Here is a 25,801-nt window from a genome sequence, read left to right as displayed (position 1 = left end):
TCTCTTGGTCCTCTGCTTCCCTGGCTCCAGATTATTCCACTTTCCTTATGTGCAATAGAAAGGGGTTTTTTTTGGGGGGGGTTCTTCACTGATGCCCCTCCTCCTTATTCCGAATCTACACTCTTGGTGGCACATTTAGAAGTTGGTTCCTTTTGGGATGTATGCATCTGAAATATACTCGGAGTCGAGTGTGGATTTCATGCTCTTTATTCAGCTCATAGTGGTGAGGAGGAATGAAAGTTCCCCCAAAATGTCTGCTTTATATACATTATTTACACAATGGGCCACACGTGATTGGCTAATTCCGGGATTCTCCCGTAGGCCAATCCAAACCCCTGTTACCGGACAATCCGAGGGCTCCCTTGGACAAACAGAGACACCAACCAGAGCAAGTCAGAGCAAAACAGCAGCCAGTAGGCTTGGTCTTTATTAGAAGAAAGACTGTCGCGACAGGGCTCCCACCGCCCACGAGGTGAAGCAAGATGGAAGCCCCGAACAAAGGATGACCCTAACTTTTATTAGTTGCTAATCCCCCAAACTACACCCCCAGAATTACATCATATTTACATCATGATCACATTAGAATGAGGAGGAGTCGAGGAGGGGCTTCACAGGTAATCCGAGTGTCCCGACACCTGGCCAGAGCCTCCTCTCCCCTCCCCACATGAGTCACTCTGAAAAACAAAGGAGAAGGGCGAAGTTTTCCTGCCCCCTGAGGGGAATCCGGTCAGTGGCCTTTGTGAGAGTCCGCACGAAATACACTAAGATATGCAAGTCATTGTATCCCTGATAGCCCTGTGTCTGAGCCCATCACGAGGGCTATCAAGGTTGTCCTGTCAGCGGGGAAAGGTCGCAGAGTACGTGACTGCTCGGTCAAGGGATTATGGCCACTCCGTCCCAAGTCACCCCCCTTTGATAGTCCTTGTAACATGCAGAGGAATAAAAGTGGTCCGATGAAAATCCGACATACGGCTGATTTTTGGTGAATATAAAACGGCGAAAAACTTTGAAGTTCAAACCAGCTCCAAGTTCAGGAACCAATGTAACAAGGTCTTGATTGGATCAGTCATGGTTGACTGAACTCGGAAACATTGTATTAGTGAGCTGTCAAACAGGGACATAGCGAATGCCGGCTGTAGTACCAGTGCAGCCGCCACCAGGGGCGCTGTTCGGCAACAATGATTGGCTGAGGCGGCCGCTGTTTGACCTAGAGTTCAGGCGCCCGGTCTACTCACAGTAAAATGGGGCGAAGCGGAGCGCTTATGGCGAACGGTTGTCAGTCTAGCGCTTCCTTATTTACGGAAGGCTTTTAGGAGATGACCCTCTAAAGGGACATCTCTCGGGCCAGGGAGGGGAGATGCGTGTATGTGTGTGTGGTGCTTGTGCGGTACGCGTGTAGATGAGGGGGGGGTGATTTCCGGTGACACCCCAAAAGCAGGAGCCATGGGGTTGCCACATGGGGACGATGAAGGAAAATGGGGCCACCAAGAGCCTGCCCTGGAGCTCCTCCTTTCCCCTGTTGGAAGTAGACTTTGATAAAAGTATCCCATTATTCAGCTGCATTATGAGGGAGGCTGAAAAAGAAAATTTAAGGTCTTATATATCGATAATAAAGGAGCATGATCAATTAAGTGGTTCCTCACAGGAAAGGGAACATGTACATGCCCTCTGTTCCTAATTACCTTATTTTTTGCTCTATAAGATGCACCAAACCACAAGACGCACCTAGTTTTTGGAGGAGGAAAACAAGAAAAAATATATTCTGAATCTCAGAAGCCAGAACAGCAAGAGGGATCACTGCGAAGTGAAAGCAGCAATCCCTCTTGCTGTTCTGGCTTCCGGGATAGCTGTGCAGCCTGCATTCACTTCATAAGACGCACACACATTTCCCCTTACTTTTTAGGAGGGAAAAAGTGAGTCTTATAGAGCAAAAAATACGGTACTTTAAAAAAAATCTCTGCATAATAATCCTCCACCCCTTGAGCCACATTTTCCACTCCCCTTTGACCTTGAGAAATTTATGAATCAACTGCACAGTCCCTTTGGCTGAACATTTTTTGAGACCCACGTCTGAGTTGTTTCTGGGGTCGGGGGTTTGTCAGAGAACTAGTGACAAGACTGCAGGCTGATGATGTGGACTCTGTACCAGGAAAGCTCACACCACCATTCACCTGTGGTTCTCTTCATAGATTTTGCAGTTATTTTGGAATTTGTGCCGCAATTTCAGCTCATGAAAAGTTACAGACGGGAAAATATAACAGGGTTGCTGTGACCTATAATTCATCCAGTAACTCAGGGGACGGCAAGCTTATCAGCCGATGGGCTGGTCCACGCTCCGCCAGTCAGAGGATGGGCTGGAGTGTGTGCGCATGTGCACTCTTCTGGGTTGGCGTGCACGGAAATAACGACCCAGATGTGCATGGCAATAGCAAGTGTACATGGGTGCATCTCCCGCATGCATGTGCACACGTTATTTCAGGCGCACGTCTGGGTCGGAGGAGTGCCTGTGCACAAGCGCAAAGGCTCCATCACCCGGAAATTGGTCCCCACATTGTGCTGTGCCGGTAAGAGTGGGTGGCGGGTGGTGGCAGGGGTCATCACGGGCCGATCAGACGACTTCTACAGGCTGCTACCGGCCCGTGGGCCATAGGTTGCTAACCTCTGCACTAACTCTTCCTTATGTACAGCTTGTAAATTTGGCAAACTCGCCCACCTTGCCTATAATACTGGCAATCTTTGGCCTGCATATGCACACCTGTGTGTAGAGCCTCCAGCCACAGGTATTGTCTATCATGAAAATGGGTCCTTTGCCCAGGAAGCACCCAAGCTGGAAAGGTTCGTGCATTTACCATCTTTGGATGCAGATGAATTGTATCTCAGCACATGGACATAGCCATGGGGGTAAGGGAAGGGCAGCTGCCAGGGTGGCAGGGGAGGGGCTGATCCAGGCAAGCCAGCCGCAAAGTGGGGTTTCCCACCCCCACCCAGGTGTGCACTGCAAGACCTTATGTGAAGCCCAGAGATGGATCCAGCTTATTGAATCTAATTTCTGCTTTCTTAATACATGTGTTATCTTATTGCCTTTGGATTTCGTATTTAGTCCATTCACATTCCATGTTATTACATTCATCTGTATGGTTTCTCCCCTGTTATTCAGGGAATAGATAGATATTCGAGCTCACAGTGAAAGATTTTACACAAACCTGTGTCAGCATCCTCTACCCTGGCACATTCCTTCGAGATGCTCAGGCACTGCCTCCTCTTCAATGTGCCACCTCCCCTCCTCATGCAAGTTGTGCAGCGATAACGTTTTATCTGGACACTTCACGTAGCGGAGTATGAGGTGTTGCGACAAAAATTAATTTATAAAATGTAAAGAATATATGTGGTTTGCAATATTACCTTGGGGATGTAAGAAGATTCACACACTCCCCCTCCCTATGTAACATTACAGTACATTAAATCTTACATTACATTTACTACTGTGAGACCCTAACTACATGTCTATACATTAAAGACTGAAACTTTGAACGAAACTCTAATTATATTCCTGACATTTACATGATTTCACCCTTGTCTGAGCTTCTTGAGGTCTTCTTAAGTTTTCCACTATCAGTGAACTTCTTTCCTCACTGCATACATTGAAATGGTCTCTCCCCTTTGAAAGTCCACTGATGTTGTCTGAGGTTCTTTCCACACACCATGCATTTAAATGCTTTCCTCTGTGGGTCCATTGATGCATATCAAGCTCTGTACTCTGGCTGAGGCTTTTTCTTTATAGATTTAAATGGTTTTTTCCTATGTGAATTCCTTGATGTTTTCTAAGGTTTCAAGTCTCAGTGAAGCTCCTTTTACACTCCATGCATTTATATGGTTTCTCCCCTGTGTGAATCTGTTAATGAATTCTATGTTTTCCTCTCTTTTTCTGGAAATCTATTTATTAAATTTTCCAAATTATTATTTAAATTCACATGCCAATTTAGCACAGTCCATCAACTTAATCTGCCATTCTTCTCTGGTAGGGACTTTGTCTTTTTTCCATATCGGGGCTAATACCATATGCGCAGCTGTCGTTGAGTACATAAATAACCTTTCCTGCTCCCTTGAAATTTCTCCACCTATGAGTCCTAAAAGAGAAGCTTCAGTTTTTTAATGTTATTTTAAACATTTTTTTCCAATTCACTATATATCATTTTCCAAAATGCTTTTACTATCATGCATGTCTACCACATATGACAAATTTAACGTGTTCATCTTTGTAAATCCTTCTAGAAATAATTTATACATTTTAGAAAGTAATTTCATATTATTCTGTCAAACATAATGCGTTCTGGAAGTCTGTTTGACTTCCAAAATGTTCGGATACAAAGCACAACATCTGATTAGCTGCAGGAAGCTCCTGCAACCTATTGGAAGCTGCAGAAGTCGTATCAGATGTTCAGTTCCAAAGAACACGCACAAATCGGAACAATTACTTCCAGGTTTGTGGCGTTTGAGAGCCACAACGTTCAATTTGCAAGGCGTTCAGGATCCAAGATACGACTGTATATCGTTTCTCCCTTGTGTGAATCCATTGATGAATTCTGAATTTACCATTGTCACTGAAGATCTTTCCGCACTCCATACATTTACATGGTTTCTCCCATGTGAATCCGTTGGTGTGTTTTAAGTGCTCTATTATAAGTGAAGCTCTTTCCACACTCTGTACATTTATATGGTTTCTCCCCTGTGTGAATTCGTTGATGAATTCTAAGTGTTCCACTGTCACTGAAGCTCTTTCCACACTCCATGCATTTAAATGGTTTTTCCCCTGTGTGAGTTCGATGATGGATTCTAAGTGTTTCACTCCGATTAAACCTCTTTCCGCACTCCATGCATTCAAATGGTTTCTCCCCCGTGTGAGTTCGATGATGTACACGAAGGTGTGAAATGTCCCTGAAGTTCTTTCCACAATCCATGCATTTAAATGGTTTCTCATCTACGTGAGTTCGTTCATGTGAACGAAGCTGTGAAATGTCCCTGAAGTTCATTCCACACTCCATGCACTTAAATGGCTTCTCCCCTGTGTGAGTTCGTTCATGTGAACGAAGGTGTGAACTATTAGTGAAGTTCATTCCACACTGCATGCATTTAAATGGTTTCTCCCCTGTGTGGGTCCTTTGATGCTTTCTATAGTTTGAACTCTGACTGAAGCTCTTTCCACACTCCATACATTCAAATGGTTTCTCCCCTGTGTGAATCCGTTGATGTTTTCTAAGTGTTCTATTATCACTGAAGCTCTTTCCACACTCCGTACATTTATATGGTTTCTCCCCTGTGTGAATCCGTTGATGAACTCTAAGAGTTCCACCATCACTGAAGCTCTTTCCACACTCGATACGTTTATATGGTTTCTCCCCTGTGTGAATTCGTTGGTGTGCGTGAAGGTGCGACCTCTCTCTGAAGCTCTTTCCACACTCCATACATTCAAATGGTTTCTCCCCTGTGTGAATCCAATGGTGTTTTTTAAGTGTTCTATAATCAGTAAAGCTCATTCCACACTCCATACATTTATATGGTTTCTCTCCTGTGTGAATCCGTTGATGAACTCTAAGAGTTCCACTGTCCCTGAAGCTCTTTCCACACTCCATGCATTGAAAGGCTTTCTCCCCTGTGTGAGTTTGTTGATGCGCATGAAGGTGTGACCTCTGTGTGAAGTTCTTACCACATTCCATACATTTAAATGGTTTCTCTCCTGTGTGAGTTCGTTGATGTCTTCTAAGTGTTCCGCTACCAGTGAAGCTTTTCCCACACTCCACACATTTAAATGGTTTCTTCCCTGTGTTAGTCTGTTGATGTTTTCCAGGCATTCCACTATCACTGAAGCTTTTTCCACGCTCCATAGCCTGAAATGGTTTCTCCACTCTTTGAGTTCATTGATGTGAAGTTTGTGTGTTCATTGACTGAATCACATGCCACTTTCAATGCATTTAAATTGTTTCTTTGTTAAGCCTAAGGAAATTTCAGGTGTCCCCCCAGAATTCTGACTGTCTTCTCCACTGCTTTCTTTGGAGTGCATGGAACATAAACTCCTGTTCGTGTTTCAAAGAAGAAAACAAAAGAATATGAAGCACATAAAGTTCAATTAGACCTTCTCCTATTTTTACATCTCGTACATCCTTCCATGTCCGTCCCCCCCCACATGTCATAGAATCATAGAACTGGAGAGTTGGAAGAGACCCTGGGGGCCATATAATCCAACCCCCAGCAGTGCAGAAATGTCCATGAACACTAATCCTCCAGCTCCGGGCCATATTTTTCCTCAATCAACCTCTATATGTTTCTTTTTCTTTTTAAATTGAATGTTATTAAGCAAAACAAATCTTAAAATGCACACAGAACATACAGTACTAACATACATCCTATACAATCTGTACAATATAAAGATTGTGAAAAGTATAAATAAATAAAAGAAAATACAAACAACAGACAAAAAAGTAGACGTAGTAAAAGTATAAGCAGAAAAGGAACTCACTCACAGAAGCAATACCTTTTTTTAAAAAATGCAATACGGAAGGACAATGGGCAACTTACAGAGATATTGTGGAATTTTTGGAAGAAAAAATAAAATTGAAAAAACAGGATGAGATGGGACGTTTGGTGGCAGATTGGTCTCAATACCATCAAATCGTCTTGTTTAGACAAGATAAAAGGAGAGGTTTATTTTACTCAAAATTTGAAAGAGCTGTTATTGCGAGTAAAGAGAAAGCGATTTCCAAAATGTACAAGATGCTATCAGAATGGGAAATTAAGAACAAACTGGTAAAATCAGCAATGATACACTGGGTCAGAAATATAGGTCATAATTAGAGCTGGGCGATATATTGGTATATTGTCCAAGACTGGCTTGAAGTTTACATCGTGATAACTGTTTCCTAATACTGAGCTGGCAATATATTACAAATCACAATGTGTGCAAGGGCTAGGCGATACCTGTTTTTCAACATTGCGATAACTTACCAGCTAAACACTGTAATGTTAGTAGCACTGCTAAATATTGCAGTGCTATTAGGAGATAAAGATCGTAATGTTATCATTACCAAAACTCACAATATCACTTGCGGTTTATCACCAGCAAAACCTCACAATATCACCTGCTAAAGGTTGCCATGTTATCAGCAGCTAAACATTTAAATCAGCCACAAGGTCTGAAATAGGGATGGAACTGTACAGAGGAGAGCAGCACAATGTCCTTGCAATTGCTATTACCTAGGGGTCTAAAATGGATAAATGACAATATTATCAATCATCTCAGCGGGACTTTTGGGTTTGGGCTTGGCTACCAAATGGTGGTATTCAGGACAATCCAAAGTATGGAGATGAGTCCTAGTGAATAAGATAACCTGGTATTGTCATCAGGGAAGGGGGGGAGAAGGGGGGTCAGGGGTGCTGGAAGGGAGGGGTCTCTGTCGAGGCTCCTCCCCTTCCTTTAACCCTTTCATGGACACCCTCTCTCCGTTTCCCCAGCCAGGCGCCCCACGACCCCAGGGATTCGTGCCAGGGGGAAGCCGGGAGAATGGGGGGCCTCAGCCCCACCCCCAGCCCTGCTTGGGGTCCTCCTTCCCCTTCCCGCCAAGGCGTCCAGGGGGGGCAGGGCAGCTGAGCATATCTCGGCCCCCCAGGAAAAAGAGTCTGGCGGTGCTGCTGCTGCCCAGGAGATCTTGCAAGGCCAGCCCTGCAGGTGTTGGGTCCCCCCTTCCCACCTGGGTCGGGGCCCCTGTCGACGGGCCCCAGGGGGTCTCTTTGTCCTCCCCCCTTATCCCCCCCCTCTATTTCCCCCCCTTCTCCCCCTCTTTACCTCTTGGTCCTCCGCCTCCCTGGCTCCAGATTAGTCCGCTTTCCTTGTCTGCAATAGAAAGGGATTTGGGGGGGGGGGGGTTCTTCCACTGACGCCCCTCCTCCCTATTCCGAATCTACACTTTTGGCGGCACATTAAGCAGCGACACTTCCGGTTCCTTTTGGGATTCGCTTGCCCCTAGAGCTACGTCCGCAGAGCAGCCCCTCCCTGTGTTGGGATGGGAAGCGGACGGGACGGCGCTGCCTCTGGGGGCTCCATGGGGACATGGCCCCCCTCCTCCCCACAGCAGGGGGTCGAGATGGCTGCGGGAGGGGCATCATATCTGGGGGTGACCTGGGTTTGGGGGGGGGGAGAGAAGGACGTGGTTTTCAATCTACAAGCAGAACGGTTGGGAGGGGAGAGGATGGGGGTGAAAAGGAAGGAAGCCCCCCAACTTCTTTCTTAGGATCAGGAGAGTGGGGGAGGGGCTGATCCAGGGAAGCCAAAGGGGGTCACTCCCCCCCCCCCCCGCCCAAGTATGCCTTTCAAGGTCCTCTGTGAAGCCCAGAGATGGATCCAGCCTCTGGGGCTGGGAAGAGACATGGGGCTGCCTGAGAGAGAGGGGGGGTCTCCTTTCTTTCCCCTCCCTCCCCACAGAGAGAGGGGAGAGGATGGAGCTTCCGTGAAGGTCTGGGGGGAATACGGACCCCATATAAGATCCATGGGCAGGAGAACCCCAGGCAGCCCCCTCGGGGCCGTTGCTAAGGGGTGGGGAGGCGCAAAATCGGCTTAAAAATATGTGCATAAAAATGTCTATGAAGAAAAATACCGAGTATTACCTCATAAGTAAAGGTTTTTAATAGAGGGTGAATTAAACGGGTGGAGAGGGTTGGGGTTGGAAGAGAGGCAGAAAGTCCGACAAAAGAAGAATGGCAGACAAATTTAATGGACTACGCAGAATTAGACAAAATGACAGGAAGGATTCGAAACCTGCAGGACCAGAGATTTACAGAAGATTGGAAGAAATATACGAATTATCTGAAGTGCAGCTGTAACCAACAAATTAGGCTAGTAGGACTACAAGAAGTGTGTAAGGAGAAATGTATGAAGCATTGCAAGTTAGAGAAAGAGTAGTGATAATTAGTTATGAACTAAACGTAATGGAAGAAGTGGGAAATGTGTATTTAGAGATTAGATTGGATAATTTTCAGACGAGATTGATGGCAGTCAAAAAATTGTATAAGATGTTAAAATATGTTTAATTACTGTTGAAAATGATATGTTGAAAATTAATTTTAAAAATTATATTAAAAAAGGAAGTGGCAGAAAAAGAGCTAAGGTAAAGGTAAAAAGGTAAAAGACCCCTGGAAGGTTAAGTCCAGTCAAAAGCGACTATGGGGTGTGGCGCTCATCTCTCTTCCAGGCCGAGGGAGCTGGTGTTTGAACTGAATGGAATTTTATTATTACAGTCACATACCAGTTCCAGCTCACTTACAATATCAGGAAAATCATAAAACACAAGAGGAATAAATTGAAGCCGGTGTTTGTCCACAGACAGCTTTCTGGGACATGTGGCCAGCAAGACTAAACAGCTTCTGGTGGTGCAATGAAACAGCGTGACAAAAAACAAAGCGGACGGAAACATTGTTTACCTCCCTGCCACAGCAGTACCTATTTATCTACTTGCACTGGCGTGCTTTCGAACTGCTAGGTTGGCAGGAGCTGGGACAAAGCAACAGGAGCTCATCGCAGGGATTCGAACTGCCAACCTTCCTGTCAGGCCCAAGAGGCTCAGTGGTTTAGACCACCCGCTTCCTTAGAAAGAAGAGCTAATTTGTCCATGGTTGGGGGGCGCAATCTGGATGGTTCTGCTCTGGGGCGGAGACCTCCCCTCCTGGCAATGCTGGGCTGGGCTTCCCTCCCCCAGAGATGATGCTTCCTTTCCTCCCTCAGCCCCCCCAACTTCCTCTGCCCCCCTCCCTCCCTACAGGCTCAGAGGTTTCCTGCAGGTCCCAGTGAGTCTTCCCCTCCCTGAAAACCTGCGGAACCATTTCCCCCCTAGGTATATTATTGTGGGTCTGCCATACGTCTGGATTTTCCTGAGATTTCAAAGGTGGAATTGATGTCCGGGGGGGGGGGGATTTCCAAAAGATGGCACTTTGTCCTGGATTTAAGAAAAGCCAACTGAAAACTCATGGGCTTTTTTGCATTTTGGGGTCTTGTCTAAAAAAAGAAAAAGTTCTACAATTTTGGGGGTGTCCTGGTTTTTCCTTTTTGAAATATGATAACCCTAATTATCCTGGTCTCTGCTTGAATGGAAACTCCTTTTTAGAGCTCAGTCGGTAGAGCATAAGCTTCTGAATCTCAGGGCCATGGGTTTGAGCCCCACTTTGGGCAAAATATTCCTGCATTGCAGGGGGCTGGGCTAGATGACCCTTGTGGTCCCTTCCAACTTGACAATTCTAGGATTCTACCTTGTGTAGAGGAAAGATCGCCCTCTTGTGGGCAGTGGTGGAATGATGTAATGTTGGTTGGTGGGAACTGTTCTTGAGTGTTGCCTTGTCACACGCATGCAAGGCCACAACAGGGTCTCCCTTGCAGGCTGAAGTGGTGCAGTCCAGACACAGGCCAAACCCCTGGGGATGAGGAGGTGGCAGAGACTTTGGGCACAAAGATCTCTCTCGCCACTCCCCACCCTTTCAGCACCAAATATATCAGCACTTCACCTGGAGCAAAAAGGGCACTCTTTTTCCTAGGTGCTGATAGGTGGGAGAGCCACGAGGTACCTCCCGGGATTGGGTGATGGGAGGTGGACAGGGAGAAAGAGGCCATGTCACACACCCCTCCCTCTGCAGAAGTTCCCCACACCTGAGAGAGGAGCCCCCTACAGTGCAGGCCACCCTGAGCCACAAGCAGGGAGCAAGTGGGCTGCACCCAGTTGCCTGTGGAGACAAGCTCTCTAGTGGGCTCTGGCAAGTGAGCTCAGCTGCAAGTGACAAGGTGGGTGGAATTCTTTCCTGGTCTCAGAAGTGGCCATCGGCTTTGAGTACGGGGTCAGTGCTACTATTCCACTAGTAGGGGGGCTTGTGGGGCTTCCCCGCCTACTTCAGCTCCGCCATTCCCCCTAAATTGATTTTTGAATTCTGAATTTATCATTATTCACGTTTTATATTGTATTTTATGCCGTTCTTTGTTGTATCAGTTAAGTGTTTTAAATTTGTTGTTAGCTGCCCTGAGCCCAGTTTTCTGAACCAGGAAAGGCGGGGTATAAATCAAATTTTATTATTATTATTTTTCAGTAGGTTTTGCTTTGCTTTCTGGTGACCTGTCTCCTGGATCGTGGCCAGTTTCCCTCTTCCATTTCCCTGAATGCTGAGCAGTGTTGGCTGTGTGGGGAAGCAAAGCCCAGTGAGAGCAGAAGGAAGGGGGGTGGTTCACACAGATAAAAGTCAACCCTCCTCGCCCACCCACGTCTAGGACATTCCACACCTTTCTGCAGTAGAGTTCCTTTTTCTTTGAGAAAAATAAGTCGTTTATGTAAATGTAAACTAAGCTTTAATAATAAAGAAAACTGTAAGAAAATAACATAAGGAGCAAAACTAAACATTACAACATGAGGCAAGTCTTTGGCCAGTTGGTCCCTCTTAACGGTTATTATTTCGATAAGTTTAGCCTGGATAAGTGAGGTTCCACTGTAGAAGCATACGGTAATAAATTTGGCTGGCATGCATGTTGAAAAACTTATTTAGAGTTTTGGAAATGTATAAAGATTAGTTGGAAAGGAAAATATCTTTGTGGCTTTCACCCATAGAAGCAATCTCACAAAAGAAGCTGAACATGGAAAAGAGATGGGTGACCTATAGGGAGCTATCGGCCTTCACAGAAGAGGGTACAATGTTAAAGAAGTCAGAGGATATTAAGATCAGGAGACAGATTGGTTGGAATACTATCAACTGACTGAAGTCTTAAAACAAAATAAGAAGTGTGGGTTTATTAAGCAAAGATCTCAGTTTGAAAAAGAGTTACTAGAGAACAAAGAAAAATTCATTTAGAAGATGCTCTTACAATGGCAAATTATAGACAAATGATCTACAATCCATTGGTCTAGAGATGGAAGCATGGGAAAAACTGAGGAAATTGAATGTACAATTCACAGTGTGTTAGGCTTTGAAATAAAATTTTATGAAAATGGTTTATACGCAGTATCTGAAACTGAGTAAGCTGGAGTCAGATATATATCTTGGAAATGTAAAGAAACAGAAGGTACTTTTCTCCATATCTGCTAGACATGTAAAGCGGTTAGGTGCTTTGGGGAGATGAATTATAACGAGGGGGAAAATTACTTAAGGTGATGCTCCTGCAGAAACCATGAAGCATTTCTTTTAGGGATAACTGGGTTAGATGTTCCAAGAAGACAGATGAACGACAACAGCAAGAGTACTTTATGCACAAAAATGGCAAAACTGATCAAGAGAGTGGCAGTTAAAAGTGATGGAATATGCCGGCTTGGCAAATTTAACTATGAAAATAAGAGATCAAGGCAGGCTTTAAGGAGGAGTAGAAACCTTTTGTTGAATATTTAAAGCATTTTTGTAAACATGTACAAACACAGGTAGGAGCTGAATGAAAAAAAAAACAGTTGAATACTTGTTGGAGAAGAGTGTAGAAAAGGTAAGCTGTAGAAAATCTGAAATATACAGCAATTTTTAAAATTATGTGGGGAAACCATGGAGAGGAAGTCATATGTGAAACAAATGTGTACCTCAAAAGTATGTTGCAATCTGTAAATAAAATAATATATATGTATATATATAATTTAACAGAAGCACTTCCTGCACTCCTTTCATTCAAATCATTTTGGCATTTTCAGTGTTGAGGGGTTTGTAGGGTTTCAGCTCTTAAAGCTCCTCCTCCTTGTGAGTCCATTGATGTTTTGTAAGAACAGCAGAACTGAAGCTCTATGTACACTCCATTTTAGTAAGTGGTTTCCCCTTTGTGAATTCGCTGGTGTTTGCTTAAGTTTCCACTCCAATAAAAGCTCTTTCCACATTCCAGGAATTTAAATGATTTCTACCCTTTGTGAGTCCGTTGATAGCTTGTAAGTGTTTCACTAGCAGTAAGGTCTTTCCACACTCTATACATTTATATGCTTTTGCCCAGGTGTGTCTGTTGATGTCTTCTAAGTTTCCCGTGTGTGAATTAAAGGTTCCACTCTGAAAGAAACTCTTTTAAAACTCCATACATTTAAATAGTCACTCCCCTGTGTGTTTGATTATGTGAATTCAGTTGCCCACTCCAACTGAAGCTCTTTCCACATTCCATGCATTTAAATGGTTTTTCCCCTGTGTGAGTCCGTTGATGGTTTCTTAGTGTTCCACTATCAATGAAGCTCTTTCCACACTCCATACATTGATATGGTTTTTCCCCTGTGTGAGTTCGATGATGTAAATTAAGGCTTTCACTTCTACTGAAGCTCTTTCCACACTCCATACATTTAAATGGCTTCTCCCCTGTGTGAGTCCGTTGATGTTTTCTAAGTGTTGCACTATAAGTGAAGCTCTTTCCACACTCCATACATTTAAATGGCTTCTCCCCCGTGTGAGTCTGTTGATGTTTTCTAAGGTCTCCACTCTGACTGAAGCTCTTTCCACACTCCATGCAATTAAATGGTTTCTCCCCTGTGTGAGTCCGTTGATGAATTCTAAGTACTTGATTATCAGTGAAGCTCTTCCCACAAGCCATGCATTTAAATGGTTTCTCGCCTGTGTGAGTTCGTTGATGTTTTCTGAATGTTCCACTATCAGTGAAGCTCTTTCCACAGTCCATGCATTTAAAAGGTTTTTCCCCTGTGTGGGTCCGTTGATGGTTTCTAAGGTGTCCAATCTGACTGAAACTCTTACCACACTCAGTACATTTATATGGTTTCTCCCCTGTGTGTGTGTGTTTATGTATACGAAGGTTTGAACTCGAACCAAAGCTTTTTCCACATTCCATGCATTTAAATGGCTTTTCTCCTGTGTGAGTCCGTTGATGTTTTCTAAGTGTTTCACTGTCACTGAAGCTCTTCCCACACTCCATACTTTCAAATTGTTTCTCCTCTGTGTGAATTCGATGATGTAAATTAAGGCTTTCACTTCTACTGAAGCTCTTTCCACACTCCATACATTTAAATGGCTTCTCCCCTGTGTGAGTCCGTTGATGTTTTCTAAGTATTCCACTATAAGTGAAGCTCTTTCCACACTCCATACATTTAAATGGCTTCTCCCCCGTGTGAGTCCGTTGATGTTTTCTAAGGTCTCCACTCTGACTGAAGCTCTTTCCACACTCCATGCAATTAAATGGTTTTTCCCCTGTGTGAGTCCGTTGATGAATTCTAAGTACTTGATTATCAGTGAAGCTCTTCCCACAATCCATGCATTTAAATGGTTTCTCGCCTGTGTGAGTTCGTTGATGTTTTCTGAATGTTCCACTATCAGTGAAGCTCTTTCCACAGTCCATGCATTTAAAAGGTTTTTCCCCTGTGTGGGTCCGTTGATGGTTTCTAAGGTGTCCAATCTGACTGAAACTCTTTCCACACTCAGTACATTTATATGGTTTCTCCCCTGTGTGTGTGTGTTTATGTATACGAAGGTTTGAACTCGAACCAAAGCTTTTTCCACATTCCATGCATTTAAATGGCTTTTCTCCTGTGTGAGTCCGTTGATGTTTTCTAAGTGTTTCACTGTCACTGAAGCTCTTCCCACACTCCATACTTTCAAATTATTTCTCCTCTGTCTTTCCACACTTTCTCTCTTTCCACTCTTTCTATGCATTTAAATAGTTTCATCATTATTCCCATTGGACATGGCCCCCCAGAATTCTGACTGCCTTCTTCATTGTCTTCTTTCGATGGGGGGGCGGGGGGGGAGAGAAAATCCTATTTGTTTTCTAGGAAGAGAAGAAAGGAATATTACACACATCAATTAGCACCTGCTCTTATTTTAACATCTTGTACATTCTCTCCTGTCCTCCATATGTTCTGGATTTTTAGGAAATGCACATGAAATAATGTTAAATAATGGTAATGCATCATCAGCCTTTCATTACCCTTAATCAACGTTAATGAAGCAGCATTATCTCAGAATACAGTGGGGTTTACTTTTTAAATAAAGTGGTTTCTCACAGGAAAGGGAGCTGCTCTATGTCCATGAACCCGCCCACTATTCATCAGGGTCCTAAGTCCATCATGAAGTTCTTCATCCTCTGCACTATAATCCTCCACCCCTTGGGCCACATTTTGTCCCCTTCAACCTCCAGATCTTTATTAATCACCTGCACACTCCCTTTGGCCTCAGTAGGTGCATAGTGACCATTTCTGGAGACCCATATATAAGTCTAGTGACAAGGCTTGGTGCTTGCGGTCGGTTGAAGGAGTGCTCAGTTGGAGAATGTTCTTGGGGTTGGACCTCCATCTCTCAGCCTTGCATTATTGAATGGAGAGAGCTGGAGATGCAGAAGGAAAGCAGCTGGAGCCTGACCGCTGGGATGGCCACATTGAGACACCCACCCCAATTATTATTTATAATAATTATATGCTGCCAGGTCTCGCACCTGCCTCCTGACACTCGCTTATCTTAGTGGAGACTCCCTGTCCAGGCCTCTCTCGCTGTTCTTCCTCATTTGCTGTGGGTGGCCAAGGGCTTCTGGATATTCTAGCTCTGCTCCAACTGGGAATTATTTAGTAAATTTGTATATTGTTTTTCATCTGAAGATCACAAGATAAAAATATGTGTCACACTGAAAAAGGTGAATATTAAAGGTGAATAACACTGATTGTGGGAAAGAAAAGAAAAATGATGAAAACAGTGGTGTGTCCACCTGAGTGTAATAATAATAATAATAATAATAATAATAATAATAATAATAATAAAGTTTCATACTCCCTGGCTGTATTTCTCAGCCACAATTGTGACTCAGAATCTTAGCCACACTTTTTTCTAGAATATCCACTGGACCTCTTTGGAACAGGAGCCAGACATTTCTGGGATTTCATACAGACATTCCTTAAGTGTGGGCAGCAGTGGAGGAAGGCAGGGGGGAGGGGCAGCTCTGGCGCTTCAGGTTGGCGGACCCACTGTAGGATCCTAAGCAAGTAGCTTTGGGGGTGAACAATTTCCTTTAAAAAGCTCTTTCCCTTGTGCTGGCAGGGGTTGCTACACTGCTGAATGTGGACACCTTTGATAGGAACCTTCTATGCTGAGTTCAGGCATCTCTGGCCCTCCAGATGTGGTTGAACTCTGCCCAAGCAAGGATGGCCCATGGCCAGGGAGGATGGGAGTCTTATCTGGGGGGGACGCACTTTCTCCATCTTCCTCTCTTCTGAAAATGCTGAATATCTGTATTTCATTTCTTCTTTCCTCTGTGATCTCCAACATCTTCCTGATACAGTCCAATCAACTGCACACATTCCCAAATCATCCGGCACCAATTTACTTCTTTTGATGCTTTGAAGTATTAATTATTAATCCCCCCCAGGTGTCACCTAACAAAGGAGTTTCCCTGTGTTCATCAGCACTTTTTGTTTGAGGAGGATTAAAGAACTGGTACACACTTAAGGCATTTACACGAGTTAATTAACTTTTTCCATGCTCATTTCTGATGCTCAGAAGCAGGTGCACACTTTCCTATACCTTCTTGATTACATTCTCAAAGTCTGACACACCGCATTTACCCAGAAACACGGATCAAACACATAAAACCCTTTGCAGAACTCCCTTTCTAAGATACATTTAGAAACATATCCACATTATAAGACACAAGTTCTAATTAAATCCAAATATTTAATATACCTAAACACTGAGCACCACAGACCTATTACATTATTATGGCTTCAGCTTTTGTGTGCTTAAGCCTGAGGTTGAGGATTCTGGACCTGGAAAGCTCACGCCACCATTGACCTTTGATTCTCTTTGTAGATTTTGCGTAGTTATTTTGGAACTTGTAGGGCAATATCAGCTCATGAAAAGTTATAGAAGGAGAATATTACAGGGCAGCTGTACACTATAATCCCACCCACCAATTCTCATTTACATGGAGTCTCCAAATCTGGCAAGCTGGGCTTCCCTGCCCCAGGGATGTTGCTTCCATTCCTCTCTCCTCAGCCCCCCCCCCCCAACTTCCTCTGCCCCCTGTCTCTCCTTGGCCCAACTCCCCCTGCGCGCCCCATCTCTACCCAGTGCACCCCCCTCTCCATCCAGAGGGACCACCCAAGGGGAGGGGGCGGAGAGAAGGAGGGGGTCTCTTTCCTGGCCTCTCTAGGCAGCATCCAGTCCAGGCTCTCTCGCTTCCTTTAACTCTTACATCGATTCCCTCTCCCCCCCCCCCAAAGGGACCCACCAAGGCGGCCTCGCCCCAGTCCTGCTTGGGGATGGGGACCAAGGGATGGGGGCCAAGGCGTCCAAGGGGTTGCAGGGCAGCCGAGCATCTCTCGGCCCCCCAGGAAAGAGAAACGGGAGTTTGGTGGTGGGGCTTCCAAGGAGATGGTGCAATGCAGACCCTGCGGGGTTTTTGCATGGATCGGGGCCCCTGTCGGTGGGTCCCAGGACAGGAGTCTCTGCCCCTTTCCCTCCACCCCTTCTCCTCCCCCCACTTGGCTTCTTTACCTCTATGTCCTCTCTTGCCCTCCGCCTCCCTTGCTGAGATTACTCCGATTTCCTTTCCTGCAATATAAAGGGGGGGGGGGTTGTTCCATTGTCGCCCCTCCTCCCCTTCCCCAAACTTCCCGCCTCTCGTCCCTCCTGCCTGGGAACACTTCGCGGGCCCCTAGAGCTATGGCCGTAGAGGAGGCCCCCCCCCCCGGCCTGTGCGAAGCGGACGTGACGGAGCTGCCTTTCGCTTCTTGCTCTTTGGGGCAACCAGAAAGACGAACAGACAGAAAGAAGAATGGAGACCCTTTTCGGTCAATATAAGAATGCAATACCGCCAAATAATTTCTTTAACTGGTTTTGACTTATGAATGGAAAGAAAATGCACCAGTTTGTAATATAGGATTTTAGCTTAAGAGGTTAGATAGGCAGCAGGGAAGAGAGAGAATTAGACCAGCACAGATGTAAGGATGGTGTTGGGTTTGCTAATCAAACCTTAAATTGTCTCAGGCACTGCTGATGCCAATAAGAGCCCTGTATATACTTTGTTTTATTCAACTGAATAAAAGTACAGAGAAAACTTGGCCGCCCCGGCAGACTCTTGGTAACATGCTTTTAAACATTCATTCTCCTTACTCCTCCTTTCTACCTCCCCTAATTCCTATTGGTTTAAGAACTTGCAGCGGACAGACTTCCTTGAATGCCTCTTTCACACCTTACTCCTTGATATGTGCCCCCCCCATTACACACAGTCACATACATCCCACGTACATTTAAATTAGTAATTTAAGGGCAAGGGGTGTGTCTTTTAATATTCAAGAGGTATTTGAGTTTGACCAAACTGCGGGAGGCAGTGGAAGACAGGAGTGCCTGGCAGGCTCTGGTCCAGGGGGTCACAAAGAGTCGGACACGACTAAACAACAACAACGACAACAACACTGTCTTAAACCCAGCATCTGCTAATTCTCCTTGTTATCTTGTATTGTAAATCTTTCACTCTTGGCTATCATAGAATCATAGAATCATAGAGTTGGAAGAGACCACAAGGGCCATCGAGTCCAACCCCCTGCCAAGCAGGAAACACCATCAGAGCACTCCTGACATATGGTTGTCAAGCCTCTGCTTAAAGACCTCCAAAGAAGGAGACTCCACCACACTCCTTGGCAGCAAATTCCACTGTCGAACAGCTCTTACTGTCAGGAAGTTCTTCCTAATGTTTAGGTGGAATCTTCTTTCTTGTAGTTTGGATCCATTGCTCCGTGTCCGCTTCTCTGGAGCAGCAGAAAACAGCCTTTCTCCCTCCTCTATGTGACATCCTTTTATATATTTGTACATGGCTATCATATCACCCCTTAACCTCCTCTTCTCCAGGCTAAACATGCCCAGCTCCCTTAGCCGTTCCTCATAAGGCATCGTTTCCAGGCCTTTGACCATTTTGGTTGCCCTCCTCTGGACACGTTCGAGTTTGTCAGTGTCCTTCTTGAACTGTGGTGCCCAGAACTGGACACAGTACTCCAGGTGAGGTCTGACCAGAGCAGAATACAGTGGAACTATTACTTCCCTTGATCTAGATGCTATACTCCTATTGATGAGGCCCAGAATTGCATTGGCTTTTTTAGCTGCCGCGTCACATTGTTGGCTCATGTCAAGTTTGTGGTCAACCAAGACTCCTAGATCCTTTTCACATGTACTGCTCTCAAGCCAGGTGTCCCCCATCTTGTATTTGTGCCTCTCATTTTTTTTGCCCAAGTGCAATACTTTACATTTCTCCCTGTTAAAATTCATCTTGTTTGTTTTGGCCCAGTTCTCTAATCTGTCAAGGTCGTTTTGAAGTGTGATCCTGTCCTCTGGGGTGTTAGCCACCCCTCCCAGTTTGGTGTCATCTGCAAATTTGATCAGGATGCCCTTGAGTCCATCATCCAAGTCATTGATAAAGATGTTGAATAAGACCGGGCCCAAAACAGAACCCTGTGGCACCCCACTAGTCACTCTTCTCCAGGATGAAGAGGAACCATTGATGAGCACCCTTTGGGTTCGGTCAGTCAGCCAGTTACAAATCCACTGAGTGGTAGCATAGTCAAGACCGCATTTTACCAGCTTCTTTACAAGAATATCATGGGGCACCTTGTCAAATGCCTTGCTGAAATCAAGGTAGACTACATCCACTGCGTTCCCTTCATCTACCAGGCTTGTAATTCTGTCAAAAAACGAGATCAGGTTAGTCTGACATGACTTATTTTTCAGAAATCCATGCTGACTATTGGTGATCACAGCATTCCTTTCTAGGTGCTCACAGACTGTTTGCTTAATGATCTGCTCCAGAATCTTCCCTGGTATTGATGTCAGACTGACTGGGCGGTAATTATTTGGGTCCTCTCTTTTCCCCTTTTTGAAAATAGGGACAACATTTGCCCTCCTCCAGTCTGCCGGGACTTCACCTGTTCTCCAGGAATTCTCAAAGATGACTGCCAGTGGTTCTGAAATCACATCTGCCAGTTCTTTTAATACTCTTGGATGCAGTTCATCTGGCCCTGGAGACTTGAATACATCTAGACTAGCCAAGTATTCTTGTACTATCTCCTTAGTTATTCTGGGCTGTGTTTCCTCTGCTGAATCATTTGCTCCAAATTCTTCAGGTCGGGCATTGTTTTCTTTATCGGAGAAGACTGAGGCAAAGAAAGCATTGAGGAGTTCAGCCCTTTCTGTGTCCCCTGTTTGCATTTCACCATCTTCTCCTCTGAGTGACCCCACGGTTTCTTTGTTCTTCCTTTTGCTACGAACATACCCATAAAAGCCTTTTTTGTTGCTTTTAACCTCTCTAGCAAGCCTGAGTTCATTTTGTGCTTTAGCTTTTCTGACTTTGTGTCTACACGTGCTGGCTATTTGTTTGAATTCCTCTTTGGTGGTTTCCCCCCTTTTCCATTTTTTGTACACATCCTTTTTTAATCTTAACTCAGTTAAAAGTTCTTTAGATAGCCACCCTGGCTTCTTTAGGCACCTTCCATGTTTCCGTCTCATTGGTATTGCCTGAAGTTGTGCTTTTACTATCTCCCTCTTAACAAACTCCCAGCCATCATGAACTCCCTTTCCTTTTAGTATTACTGTCCATGGGATCTCACCCAGCACTTCCCTAAGCTTTATGAAGTCGGCTTTCTTAAAGTCAAGAAATTGAGTCCTAGTATGCTTGGCTGCTCCTTTCCACTGTATAGTAAACTTCAGAAGAGCATGATCACTCGCGCCTAATGATCCTTCCACTTCTACCCCACTAACCAGGTCATCAACATTGGTTAGGACCAGATCTAAAATGGCTGTTCCTCTTGTTGCTTCTCCCACTTTCTGGACAATGAAGTTGTCTGCAAGGGCAGTGAGGAATCTGTTTGACCTTATGCTCTTGGCTGAGTTTGACATCCAACAAATATCAGGGTAATTGAAGTCCCCCATTACTACTATCTCCCTTCCTTTTGCATGCTTGGCCATCTGTTCCAGGAAGGCATCATCTATGTCCTCCGTTTGGCTTGGGGATCTATAGTAAACTCCCACAATGAGGTCACTGTTATTCTTCTCTCCCTTAATTTTCACCCAAATGCTCTCACTTTGGCTTTGAGGTTCTAAATCTTGGATCTCTTCACAGGTATACACATCCCTGACATATAACGCCACTCCTCCTCCTTTCTTGTCTGGTCTGTTTCTTTGAAATAGATTGTATCCCTCCATTATTACATTCCAATCGTGGGGTTTATCCCACCAGGTTTCAGTGATTCCTATTATGTCATATTTAGTTTGCTGTACCAGGAGCTCAAGCTCATCTTGTTTATTTCCCATGCTTTGTGCATTAGTGTACAGACATTGAAGTCCATTAATCATTCCCCCGTGTCTCTTATTTAAGGATTTTTTCCTCCCACCACTAGGTCTGCATGCTCTTTGCTCCATTCAGTCTATGACATTTGGATGATCATCTTCATCAATTGATAGACTCCTACCTTCAGGAGCACTGTCTCCCTCCCCCACATTAGTCAGTTTAAAGCCCTCCTGATGAGGTTTCTGAGATTTTTTGCAAAAACATTCCTCCCAACCGTTGTGAGGTGCAGCCCATCGCTTGCCAGAAGTCCATCTTCAAGAAACTGCATTCCATGATCTAAGAATCCAAACCGTTCCTGTTTACACCATTTGCGAAGCCAGCTGTTCACTTCCACTATTTTTCCCTCTCTCCCTGGGCCACGTCGTTCAACTGGGAGGACAGATGAGATGACAATTTGTGCATTTAATTGCTTCAATTTCCTGCCCAGAGCCTCGTAATCTCTTTTGATCTTCTGGAGGCTATTGCTTGCAGTGTCATTGGTTCCCACATGAACCAAGAGGAAGGGGTATTTGTCAGTGGGTTTTATGATTCCTTGCAGTCGTTCAGTTACATCTTGGATCTTAGCCCCGGGGAGACAGCACACTTCCCGAGACATCTTGTCAGGCCCACAGATCACTGCTTCTGTTCCCCTCAGTAGGGAATCCCCTATCACCACCACACGCCTCCTCTTAGGTCTGGTCGGGGTTCTTCTGTGAGCTGTCGGTTCCAAGGTCGCCTGGACATTCCCTGAGGACTGCCTTTGCTGCTCGTCTTCATATACCTGATCGACTGTAATGAGGGAGAGATCCTCAAATGGAGTCTGCTCTTCGTCTTCCATGGTAGGGGAAAGGACCTCAAAGCGATTGCGTATTTCTAAACAATCAGAGCGAACCCTGGGCCTCCTACTTCTTTGAGTCACGTTTCTCCATATATCTGGCTCCTGTGTTGGTGAACTAGCCACCTTCTCAGGGGAGTCCCCTGTCTCTTCCTTGGTGGAGACGGTGTGCTCTGTTGCTTCCAAGAAGAGTTCCAGGTCTCTAATTCTTTGGAGCGTAGCTACACGTTCCTCCAGTTGCTGGACTTTGTCTTTTAAGAGGGCAATCAACATGCAATTGCTGCAGGTAAAGCTGCCTGCAACCTTTGGCAAGATGGCAAACATTGCGCAGGAACCACAGGCGACTGCAGCTGTTCCCTCACCCTCCATCTTGAGAACGTGTCGTTGGGGGTGACTACAGTGGTCCTCTATCATAAAAAGTGTGGAGACAGGACAAATAAATCCCCCCCAAAAAACCTAGGTCTCCCCCAACAAATGTTTGAGACTAGCTCCCCTAAATCTAAAATATGGATCAAACAGCTAATCACCTACCTCCCACAGCTAATCACCTACCTCAACAGAAGCCCTGCCCCCTCTGGGGTCTTGAGCAATAAAATGACTCCCTAACACAGGGACGCGGGTGGCGCTGTGGGTAAAAGCCTCAGCGCCTAGGGCTTGCCGATTGAAAGGTCGGCGGTTCGATTCCCCGCGGCGGGGTGCGCTCCCGTTGCTCGGTCCCAGCGCCTGCCAACCTAGCAGTTCGAAAGCACTCCTGGGTGCAAGTAGATAAATAGGGACCGCTTACAAGCGGGAAGGTAAACGGCGTTTCCGTGTGCGGCTCTGGCTCGCCAGAGCAGCGATGTCACGCTGGCCACGTCACCCGGAAGTGTCTCTGGACAGCGCTGGCCCCCGGCCTCTTGAGTGAGATGGGCGCACAACCCTAGAGTCTGTCAAGACTGGCCCGTACGGGCAGGGGTACCTTTACCTTTACCTTTAACACATCCCTGGTAAACTGATAAGAGGTAGCTAACGAGTCCCTCCCCTTCATGGATCACTGCCTTGCCGTGGCGAAGGGGCTTGAAGAACTCAGAGAAGCTATGAACTACGCCGAGCAGGGCACACAAGATGAACAGGTCATAGTGGAGAGTTTTGACCAAACGTGATCCAGGCAAGCCACTCCAGTATCCTTGCCAAGAAAACTCCATGGACAAAGACAACAGGCATATAAAACTTATGACGCTGGAAGATGAGCCCCTCAGGTCGGAAGGCGTCCAACATGCTACTGGGGAAGAGCGGAGGGCAAGTACAAGTAGATCCAGAGCTGATGAAGCGGCTGGGCCAAAGCCGAAAGGACGCTCAGTTGCGGATATGCCTGGAAGCGAAAGGAAAGTCCAATGCTGTAAAGAAAAATATTGCATAGGAACCTGGAATGTAAGAACCATGAACCTGGGTAAGTTGGAGGTGGTCAAAAATGAGATGGCAAGAATAAATATTGACATCCTGGGCATCAGTGAACTAAAATGGATGGGAATGGGTGAATTCAGCTCGGGTGACCATCACATCTACTACTGTGGGCAAGAAACCCGTAAAAGAAATGGAGTGGCCCTCATAGTCAACAAAAGAGTGGTGAAAGCTGTACTGGGATGCAATCTCAATATGCCAGCAAGTTTGGAAAACTCAGCAGTGGCCAGAGGATTGGAGAAGATCAGTCTACATCCCAATCCCAAAGAAGGGCAGTGCCAAAGAATGCTCCAACTACCGCACAATTGCACTCATTTCACACGCTAGCAAGGTTATGCTTAAAATTCTACAAGCAAGGCTCAAGCAGTATGTGGACCGAGAACTTCCAGAAGTGCAAGCTGGATTAAGAAGAGGCAGAGGAACCAGAGACCAAATTGCAAACATGCGCTGGATTATGGAGAAAGCTAGAGAGTTCCAGAAAGACATCTACTTCTGCTTCATTGACTATGCAAAAGCCTTTGACTGTGTCGACCACAGCAAACTATGGCAAGTTCTTAAAGAAATGGGAGTGCCTGATCACCTCATCTGTCTCCTGAGAAATCTTTATGTGGGACAAGAAGCTACAGTTAGAACTGGATATGGAACAACTGATTGGTTCAAAATTGGGAAAGGAGTACGACAAGGCTGTATTTTGTCTCCCTGCTTATTTAATTTATATGCAGAATACATCATGCGAAAGGCTGGGCTGGATGAATCCCAAGCTGGAATTAAGATTGCCGGAAGAAATATCAACAACCTCAGATATGCAGATGACACAACCTTGATGGCAGAAAGTGAGGAGGAATTAAAGAACCTTTTAATGAGGGTGAAAGAGGAGAGCGCAAAATATGGTCTGAAGCTCAACATCAAAAAACGAAGATCATGGCCACTGGGCCCATCACCTCCTGGCAAATAGAAGGGGAAGAAATGGAGGCAGTGAGAGATTTTACTTTCTTGGGCTCCATGATCACTGCAGATGGTGAAAGCAGCCACGAAATTAAAAGACGCCTGCTTCTTGGGAGAAGGGCAATGACAGGCCTAGACAGCATCTTGAGAAGTAGAGACGTCACCTTGCCAACAAAGGTCCGTATAGTTAAAGCCATGGTTTTCCCAGTAGTGATGTATGGAAGTGAGAGCTGGACCATAAAGAAGGCTGATCGCCGAAGAATTGATGCTTTTGAATTATGGTGCTGGAGAAGACTCTTGAGAGTCCCACGGACTGCAAGAAGACCAAACCTATCCATTCTTAAGGAAATCAGCCCTGAGTGCTCACTGGCAGGACAGATCATGAAGCTGAGGCTCCAGTACTTTGGCCACCTCATGAGAAGAGAAGACTCCCTGGAGAAGACACTGATGCTGGGAAAGATGGAGGGCACAAGGAGAAGGGGTCGACAGAGGACGAGATGGTTGGATAGTGTTTTCAAGGTTACCAGCATGAGTTTGACCAAACTGCGGGAGGTAGTGGAGGACAGAGGTGCCTGGCGTGCTCTGGTCCATGGGGTCACGAAGAGTCGGACACGACTAAACAACTAAACAACAACAACAACAAACGAGTCCCTAACAAATAGACAGGGGACGCGGGTGGCGCTGTGGGTTAAACCACAGAGCCTAGGATTCGCCGATCAGAAGGTTGGCGGTTCGAATCCAAGCGACGGGGTGAGCTCCTGTTGCTCGGTCCCTGCTCCTGCCAACCTAGCAGTTCGAAAGCTCGTCAAAGTGCAAGTAGATAAATAGGTACAGCTCCAGCGGGAAGGTAAACAGTGTTTCCGTGCGCTGCTCTGGTTCGCCAGAAGCGGCTTAGTCATGCTGGCCACATGACCCGGAAGCTGTACGCCGGCTCCCTCAGGCAGTAGATGAGCGCCACAATCCTAGAGTTGGCCACGACTGGACCTAATGGTCAGGGATCCCTTTACCTTTACCAAATAGACAAAGGAAGAGATTCAACTTCAAAAGACCAGATTGATGGACTGCCAACTAGCTTTCTTTAGCATAACACTTGATAGATTCACCAGCAGAGAAGCAGAGACATTTAAACAAGCACAGTTATACAGAAGTGAATATAGCTGGTTATTTTATATAAAAACAGGATCAATAATAATTTCTGACGCCACAATGGGAAGTCGCCAAGATAAATTAATAGATTTTGATGTAAATTGTATTTCCTCTTCTCCTTCCTCATGGCTGGACTTGAGACAACGCAGCAGCAGCAG

General features: G+C 45.5%; 1 protein-coding gene and 1 pseudogene across 2 annotated transcripts; both read right to left on the bottom strand.

Annotated features, from left to right (window-relative positions):
* Positions 1–393: 393 nt before the first annotated feature.
* On the bottom strand, positions 394–8,125 carry LOC114592598 (uncharacterized; annotated as a pseudogene). The gene is made up of 2 exons (XR_013391644.1): positions 7,838–8,125; positions 394–6,071 (listed from the first exon to the last, which is right to left on the bottom strand). The product of XR_013391644.1 is annotated as an uncharacterized LOC114592598 (transcript).
* A 4,243-nt stretch (positions 8,126–12,368) lies between these two features.
* On the bottom strand, positions 12,369–17,579 carry LOC144326652 (uncharacterized). The gene is made up of 2 exons (XM_077923306.1): positions 17,458–17,579; positions 12,369–14,743 (listed from the first exon to the last, which is right to left on the bottom strand). The coding sequence occupies exon 2, from the start codon at positions 14,564–14,566 to the stop codon at positions 13,061–13,063; it is 1,506 nt and encodes a 501-aa protein (XP_077779432.1). The 5' UTR covers positions 14,567–14,743; positions 17,458–17,579; the 3' UTR covers positions 12,369–13,060.
* Positions 17,580–25,801: the final 8,222 nt, after the last annotated feature.

Source organism: Podarcis muralis, chromosome 2 (genome assembly GCF_964188315.1).
Source record: "Podarcis muralis chromosome 2, rPodMur119.hap1.1, whole genome shotgun sequence".
NCBI lineage: Eukaryota > Metazoa > Chordata > Lepidosauria > Squamata > Lacertidae > Podarcis > Podarcis muralis.
This window is presented reverse-complemented; position numbering and strand designations above follow the sequence as displayed.

What these genes read in the sequence shown, in the direction of transcription:
- LOC144326652 (XM_077923306.1), bottom strand. Translation starts at nt 14,566, where the DNA reads ATGGAGTGTGGGAAGAGCTTCAGTGACAGTGAAACACTTAGAAAACAT.